Source organism: Lolium rigidum, chromosome 1 (assembly GCF_022539505.1).
Source record: "Lolium rigidum isolate FL_2022 chromosome 1, APGP_CSIRO_Lrig_0.1, whole genome shotgun sequence".
Lineage (NCBI taxonomy): Eukaryota > Viridiplantae > Streptophyta > Magnoliopsida > Poales > Poaceae > Lolium > Lolium rigidum.
The window spans coordinates 187651447-187659955 of record NC_061508.1 but is presented as its reverse complement, the minus strand read 5'-3'; the positions used below and the strand labels follow the sequence as shown (position 1 = coordinate 187659955).

The 8509-nt window shown below is 42.5% G+C and overlaps 1 protein-coding gene across 1 annotated transcript; it reads left to right on the top strand.

Annotated features, from left to right (window-relative positions):
• Nucleotides 1–685: 685 nt before the first annotated feature.
• On the top strand, nucleotides 686–5284 carry LOC124686268 (putative glucose-6-phosphate 1-epimerase). The gene is made up of 9 exons (XM_047220246.1): nucleotides 686–906; nucleotides 1918–1992; nucleotides 2315–2371; nucleotides 2452–2612; nucleotides 2721–2861; nucleotides 3663–3759; nucleotides 3854–3953; nucleotides 4051–4289; nucleotides 4821–5284. Exons 1-8 carry the CDS (start codon nucleotides 778–780, stop codon nucleotides 4260–4262), a joined length of 972 nt encoding a protein of 323 aa, XP_047076202.1. The 5' UTR covers nucleotides 686–777; the 3' UTR covers nucleotides 4263–4289; nucleotides 4821–5284.
• Nucleotides 5285–8509: the final 3225 nt, after the last annotated feature.

Below are 8509 nucleotides of genomic sequence, written 5' to 3'. Positions count from 1 at the left end.
TGTGATGGAGATTTTACAAATCTTACGTCGCCGAAAGATATACCATGATTCTGTAGCTCTTTCATGAAAATGAAAGGAAGAAGATAAAGAATTAGTTGGCCTACGATATGTGCTTTATACCAATAGAAAAACAGCACTCAACGATGATGATAAGTTTACCATCGTGTACATTTGGAGTGCCGGAATACTACTTTTAATAGCCAAACTTGACAAAACAGAAGGATGTGCATTTTTTTGAGAATAGAGAAAGAGGTCAACATTTACAGGCAGTAAAATTCATCAAGATTTGTATAATCATGTTGACTGGTGTTTCTATTAAATTAAAAATTGAGATATGTAATCAAACATACTTTTGTAGGTTTGGTAACACTAATTTAGTACTTCATCCGTCCGTCAATAAAAGGATACCATAGATTTATGTAAATTCGGATGCATCCAAACAATATTAAACAAACAATACCTATATTTGTAGGTTTTGGAAAAACATTTTATTATTTGGAAGTATGTGAAGCTAATTTGGAAGTTTATGAATTAAGGATGGAAAGTACTACACACTTTATTTACGTATAGATCCCCCGTATTCTTCCAAATTAGCACATCAGTCCCAGAGCGTGGCTTATAAATATGCCTCGTCGTCTTCCCACTTCATCTCCCATTTTATTTACCCTCTCCTCTCCGCTTCTCACCCTTTCTTCATCACCAAATAAACCCCAAAAAGTGTGTGTCCCGGTGGTGAGCGCGCGCAGGCTAGGGTTAGGCGCGTGGGCGTGTAGTGCGATGGCCGCATCCACACCCCAGTCGCCGCACCACCAGCAGCAGTCGTCATCGCCGTTCATGGAGTATATCAGGGCCCCCGGCGGCCTCGACAAGGTCCTTCTCCGCGGCGGACGCAGCTGCTCCGTCGAGGTACCCGATTCGAACCCTTCGCCATCTCTGCCTCCTTCTGTGTGGGGCGAAAAACGCGCCTCAAGTGTGGGTTGGGGCGCTGCCGCGGGTGCGCGATTCGTCCGGATTTGTGCCATTTGTGCAGATCCGGCGGGAACTCGGCTGATCCGCGTGCTTAGTGTTGGGAATTCTACGAGGTTCGTGGCGTTCCGGTGTGTGATTTTGTTTGTTTAGATACCCCTTTCGGTTGAATAATTAGTGCTACATTGCATGATACGCGTGTTTTGCAATCGAGCGGGTTCAAATTTGGTCACGCTATTTTGTTTCGTTGTACAAAGAGTAGTTTAGCATGGCCGCATATGGGGATATGCTTACGATGATTGTGATAAGAATATGTGCCTTCATGTAGTTAAATTTTGGCCGCGTATTATTTGTATGCCAACTTGTGTGTTTTTTATTTGCAATTTTTAAATATTGAATTCAACTTTCCGGATTTTATATAATGTTGTACTGAGGATGTGTGACTGTTAATTCTCTATTTGCCAAGTTGTGGAAATGATATAATAATTCAGTAAAAAAGCATAAAAGAGTAGTATTAGTTTTTTTTTTAGGATTTGTGCTTCATTGCAGTTTGTGTAGCCCTTGTAGTGTAGATTCTGTTTTGGATGCATAACATTCTTACAGACAATTATTAAGAGTGCTTGTTAATGGCTGATGAATCCGCCTCTGAAACAAGTTATCCTTATGTTTTGTACAATACATGTTCCGTTCCTTATGTTGTTCATTGTACTCTTAAAGTAATTTTTGGAACAAGCGAACGCAAGTGGTGGATGATCTTGTTTGTATCAATACTAAGAGGGCCTCTAGTCATGTCAAATTTTTTTCATTTTTATTTGTTCATTGTTTGCCCCCATACCATTTGATTTCAAATTGATATCATTTTGTCTTCCATGCGCTGAACTTTCAGTTTGTTATATTGTAAAACCACACTAAGTAAATGATATGTATCACTAAATTATTTTGTATTCTCAGATCCGTCTTTTTGGCGGTCAAGTAACTTCATGGAAGAATGATCATGGGGAGGAATTGCTTTTTGTCAGCAGCAAGGTACACAATCCTTTAGCCATGTATGATATCTTGGTGAAATTTTGTATTCATTTGAACATCTCGATTTGGAGAACATTCTTGTTATGCCCCTGTCACTGCTGCCTGAGTGCAGTACCACTTTAAATTGGTTCTGCCTCATCTCTGCATTCTTATTTGTTCTCATGATTTCTTATTATTCTATCATTGTGTCTCAACTGGGCACTCCTGTTTTTTTCTCTCAAAGGTTAATCGTGCTATATATTACACTGCTGTGCTCGTCATATGTACAAGTGTCCAAGCCAGGTTTATGACTCAATTATTGAAAGTAACTTCTCTTTTGCAGGCCAATTTCAGACCCCCAAAAGCTCTCCGTGGTGGGATACCAATTTGCTTTCCCCAAGTATGCAACCTTCACCTATAATCACTTGGTCACGTAAAAGTATTTTCTGCCGGTCACTGAGAACTACCATGTTAATGCAGTTTGGATCTCATGGAAATCTTGAACAACATGGATTTGCAAGGAATCGGCTTTGGACAATTGATGATAATCCACCCCCTTTACCAGTAAACCCTGCAATTAAGGCTTTTGTTGATATTATACTGAAGCCAACTGAAGATGATTTAAAGATGTGGCCACACAGGTTTGTATTAGAGGCTTAAACAATGGGTCGGCACATTTACCCCTTATATGCATGTGATCATGTACAAATACATATCTCACTCTGCTTTTCGCTTTTCAACAATAACAGTTTTGAGTTCCGCTTGAGAATTGCTCTTGGTGCTTTGGGAGATTTGAGTCTCACGTCTAGAATCAGGAATACCAACACTGATGGAAGACCTTTTTCTTACACATTTGCATATCATACATACTTCTCTGTTTCTGACATAAGGTATTTTTCTTGTATTTTTTGCTTCTTAGCTCCCTGTGTTCTTATTGATGGCATTTTGAATTGATCTCTGCTTGACTGCTCCATTCGTTTACATTGATTGGAAATTCAGATTTTTTTGTTACCATTGTGCATTATTTTAGTAGGGCCATGTACATGTATGCAAATATATTCACTCTATTGGTCCTGGAGCTGTTATATCTGTATGTAGTTATGGACGCGAATCGGTCCAATGCAAGCATACCTTTTTTGTAAGAACTTGAACAATATGGATATATCTTGATTTGTTTCTGAAATTGTCATATTGGTATTTTTAAAGAATCGAATTTATTGAACTGCTGACCTGATCAAAATTTCACTCTATTTGAAGTTTGTTTTTGGAAACCATGTTATAGATTTGTGATGTAGCATAGTACTAGTAAGGTGTCATTTCTCAACTAATCATGGGTATATAAGCATGTAAGACTGATTTAATTTTGACAAAGACTCATTGCGAGTTGCAGTGATATACTGATTCTTTGTTGCAAAATTCTCCATATTAATGCTACACTGGTCAAAAGATAATGCAAATATTTATATTTATATGGTAGGTCAAAAGATAATACAAATATTTTTATGGAATACTGATTCTGGTGTTTGTGTCACTTAGAGATTAAGATGTGTTTGTGCTTTCATAAGACAAGTTCATCCAACGGCTTTTAGTGCCATATTCTTTTTCATTTTGCTTTGATCAGAAATCATGTCATGGGTAACAATATTTGAGGCTGCAACAAGTATTCTGATTTTACCTTAAAAAATTATCAGTGAAGTGCGTGTTGAAGGGCTGGAAACTATGGACTACCTTGACCTTAAGAAGGAACGTTGCACAGAGCAAGGGGATGCTATTGTGTTTGAGTCAGAGGTAGGTGCATTACTTACTGTTAAATATGTAATGTTACAACAATAAATACCTGATACCTCATGCTGCTTATCTGTAATTATATTATGTCATAAAGGTTGATAAGGTATATCTTTCTACACCCCCCAAAGTTGCAATAATTGATCATGAGAAGAAAAGAACATTTGTCGTGACAAAAGAAGGACTTCCAGATGTTGGTAAGCTTCATTTAATGGAAAATCTTCTTATGCTGAATTTAATCAAGGTCTGTTGCTGTAAATTACTTTGACCTTCATTATACCTGTTGTTTTCTAGTTGTTTGGAACCCTTGGGACAAGAAGGCAAAAGCTATGCAAGATTTTGGTGATTCAGAATACAAGCACATGCTGTGTGTGGAGCCTGCAGCTGTTGAGAAGCCTATTACCCTCAAGCCTGGTGAAGAGTGGAAAGGAAGGGTAGCGCTCTCAGCTGTTCCTTCCAGCTACTGTAGCGGGCAGTTAGATCCATTGATGGTCCTTCATGGTTGAGAGTTCCCACTTCTGCCTCTTGTACAGGTGATGTTTTACTATAGCTAAATTCTGTTAGTGGTTTTAATGCATCGCTTGTTGGATAAAGTCTGTTGCTTGGATATTTATGGTTATGAGTATACCTGGTATAAGATTAGCAACTGAGTTTATGATGCCCATGAGACATGCTCGGTCTGAATTATTGTATGCTCAGAGGGCTTAGTTTTGGCTCAATAAGCTGAGCGGTTCTCGCTTGTTTTGGCACTTCCCTTTTAGAGATACCACCTTTTAGAGATGGTGGTTCTCGCTTGTTTTGGCGCTTCCCTTTTACTGCTTTAGCGTGAATGGATTTTGAATTTGTAAGCTTTGGGTATTTCATTATTTGTTGGCAATTGAGAAACACTACCTTATGGACAGCTAATTGCATAATGATCCATCACTCCAGTGAATATTTTCTCATATGAATTGAAAAAGTTATGCACCACCGTCGGCACCTAATTGCGCAGTAACTATCATTTCCATGAACCTATGATGTACTTATCCTCCCATTCTAACACAGTACATATTTGGTCTCTGCAGGAGCACCTCATTGCCCTTACACCTATTTGATTCTGGGCTGACTTGGACAACGCCTTGATCTTTCTCCCTTTCCATTTCCATCATCCTCAATCTTTTGCTTTTTTTGTATCTACTAGTGAGTAGTAGGGTACTACGGAAATAACAGACCATCTCGGCTGCTTTGATCCCATGGCAGGTCACCTGTTCCGTGATATAGTCGATCAGTGGAAAAGTACTAGCAATCGCGCTGTAGTAGTTTTGTATGGTTCAATGGCCATACTGAGGAATGGTACCATGTGGCGTAATAGGATGGGTCCATTGCGTGTCCTGTTGCAAACATATCTCGAAGTAGGTTTGCATGCTATAAGTTGCAGACTTGCAGTCATTTGTACTTACATGATTCCAACTCTGTTAAGAACACCTTCATACGGATGCTTGAGGTGGTGCCTCCATGCAGGTAGCCAAGATGGTTCTTGCAAAGCAAATCACCGCCTGCCAACATGTTGCTACCAAATACGCCTGTAATTTTGATCACAAACACATAACAGATGATGGGTGAGTTCAATAGATATATCATCTTGAACTATCTAAAGAATACTGCATAACACTTCACAATGTTCCGAGAAATTACGAAGTTGTTAAATTTTAGTTTTTGTGTTTTTTTCCTTCATATTCTTTTTGTTTGTGTAACACTCCCTCTGTTCCATTCTATAGTGCCTATAATTTTTTGGCACGGAAATTAGCGCAAGAGTATTCTTTACATAAGACTTTTTAACGATTTAAGATCAGAGTAAGATGAGGGAAATCGATAACTTCCTAAATTAACATAACAAATCCCACAAATCTCTCTGGTTGACTCTCCATATATGTGCAGTCAGGTTCTACTATTAAGGAAAGAAAAATAATGCTTCCTAAATCTAACGAATTGTTGGGGTCATGCATTAGGAATCTCAATTAATAGTTTCCCGTTTGTATGGATTTTTTTCATGCATGTCCTGTGGGAGCTAACTGGTAGAGGGGGTAGTTGAAAAAAAGCCAAGCTACAACCTTATATTCTGAAACAAATGCTAAAAATCTATAGGTATTATAAAAATGAACGGAGGGAGTAGGTATTTGTTACATGGGGATCCCACCTAGTCCTAGTTATCTGGATGACTGGATGATGATTTGCCAAAGGCAATCCAACTCAATAAGAAAGAATCATATCCAGATATCCAGAGAGTTTATTTCACCCATTTTGGCCTCTCAGAGCATCTTTAGTTGGGTCCCCCAAATGGTGCTGCATTGAATGTTTGGGGATGCCTCTGTTTTGTGCCGTGTTTAGGGTGCGTCTCATTTCCAGCTGTGTCCCTAAGCTTGTTTTTACATTAATTTTTTTTTTGTTTTTTTGCATTTTCATTTTAATAAAGAGAAGGAACATTACACAAACTAGTACATAGTTTGAAACATGGTTAAAACATTACAAAATGAGGAAACCATAATTTTTTTTTTGCATTTTCATTTCAATAAAGAGAAGGAACTAGATATAGTACATAGTTTGAAACATGGTTAAAACATTATAAAATGAGGAGACCTAACTAGTTTTGGCCTTGCAGGTTTCTTGTGTTTCCTGCCAGGAAAGAACACTCTCATGCACTCTTAGCCACATAAACTGGAAAATCCAGCTCCGTTGTTGTTCTTCAGTGCGCATGGAGAACATACAAAAACTTACACTAGTGGTTTCAATTGGCCGGTGGCCATCTTCGCTGCAAAGAAAGAACACTCGCCATGTTCAATTATTGTCCTCTTCGTCGTTGTTGTGGTAGTGCCGGCGGCAGGACGTTTCGTCGAACACCTTCACGCTCATCTCCTCGTCGTCTTGGTAGTAGAATGTGAGCATGCAACCGGCTTGGAGGTTGTGGGAGGGCGTGAACTTCTCCTAGCCCATGTGGAGGTACATATTGCCGCACTCATCGAAGAGCACGTCCACCAACCACTGGTAAAAGCCATAAATAGCCTCCCACAGCAAAAGTGCGGCCGGCTCGTTGCCAGCGACGAACTCGACGAACTTGTCCGGCAGCCTCTGGATGCTGAGTGCGTCACCATTGAGGACGACGATGAACAACTCTCACTCCCCCTCGGAAGACGGCGACGGTGCAGGCGACAGCGATCGTGCAGGCGTTGCTGCTCCAGCACGACCGCCGCGACCTTGACCTCGACCTCTACCAGCTATGGAATGGTCTTCAACTCCTGAGATTGTGACGGCTAGGGTTGGAGATTGAGGCGCTAGGGTTTGTGTGAGGAGCGATGCACGAGCACCCTTTTTTATATGTCAGAGGGAGGCGAGGAAGCGGTGGCGTACATTAACGCCGGCACGGAGAGCTAGGTTGCGACGACACGTGTCGCCGTACCTCTGTGAAAACTGCACCGTCGTTGCGCGCCATTAATTTCCGTCGCGAGGTAGACGACGATTGCACGTTGTTCATGTCTCAATGACGTGTTTGGCCCGCCACTCCCCGCCTCGCTTCTCGCTGTGTCTGTTGCGCCCGAAGCGTCCCCTATGAAGCGGGACAGCCTTGGGGCGTCGGACACCATATTGGGCTGTGTCAGCGAAAAGAGCCTCTGAGACGCGCGAATGAAGCTACTTAAATATCCGGTGCGCCCCAAATAATTTTGGAGAATGTGACTGGAGGTGCTCTCATATGTACTAATAAGGGCATCTCCGGAGCCGTGACACAAATCAGACACAAAAGTGTCTTTTTCTTTTTGAGTGGTAACACAAAAGCGGCTGTTCTGTTTGAATCGGGCCGTGCACGCCAAAATCGGCAGAATATATGGTTACATCTGTCCGTTTGCGTACTGGGCAGCCTAGTGGCCCAACGCATTTTTTTTTTCCTGTCAAAAAAAAAACGCATTTTTTTTGGGCACCATCAAACATTGTTATCGCCGGTTAGCGTCACCTCGATTTCTGCTGCGGGCGGTTACCAATTCCTGCGCATGGCCGCCGATTCGTGCGAGCGCTTGGCCTTTTAGGGCTCGTTTGGTTACTCGAATTCTGGTGGGTTCCGATCTTTTTCAGGGGAGATTTTTCTCTTAGTCCGAATATCGGGAATATAATCCTGGAGTTTTGCTCCTGTTTCAGTCTATTCCCGGCCGGGAATATTTTCCCGGGGAATTTTGGTCCCAACAACCAAACGAGCCCTTATGCGGGAGATGGGCGGCAACGCCTGACGATGAGGGCCACCGAAACCTTAGCTTAAACCTCTCAAAAGAACAGCCACCAACAGCCCCCTGGGCCGAGATCAGCCACTCCTGGAGCTGCTTGGCCGCTATGGCGCGCGCTCGCTTCCCGAACGATCCAGACTCCACTGACATTGCGACCAGGGCGGGGTACGAGGCGGAGGAGACCGCCGTCTAGGAGCCGGAGGCAGCGACACAGGTGGCGGTCGTCGAGGAGGCGAAACACGCATTCGTGGAGTCGCTTCTCCACGATCCAACACGTTACGTCTCCAACATGGTAGAGGCTGAGGCGGGCCTGGCGAAGGAGTCGGCTAGGCTCACCGATGCGCGGTTGCAGCTGCAGCAGCCATAGGAGGCTCACATGCCTTGAGCCTCCTAGCGATGGGTGTGCGTCCGCTCGCACCCATCAAGGCTGAGTATGTTGACCTCGACGACTTCGGCGACGACGAGGCCATGGACGTCACCCACGAACAGCGGCCGCTGCTTGCCTC

Coding starts and splice junctions, on each gene's coding strand:
- LOC124686268 (XM_047220246.1), top strand. CDS start 778: ATGGCCGCATCCACACCCCAGTCGCCGCACCACCAGCAGCAGTCGTCA. Junction 3,760..3,853: donor CTATTGTGTTTGAGTCAGAG/GTAGGTGCATTA, acceptor TATGTCATAAAG/GTTGATAAGGTATATCTTTC. Junction 3,954..4,050: donor AGAAGGACTTCCAGATGTTG/GTAAGCTTCATT, acceptor GTTGTTTTCTAG/TTGTTTGGAACCCTTGGGAC.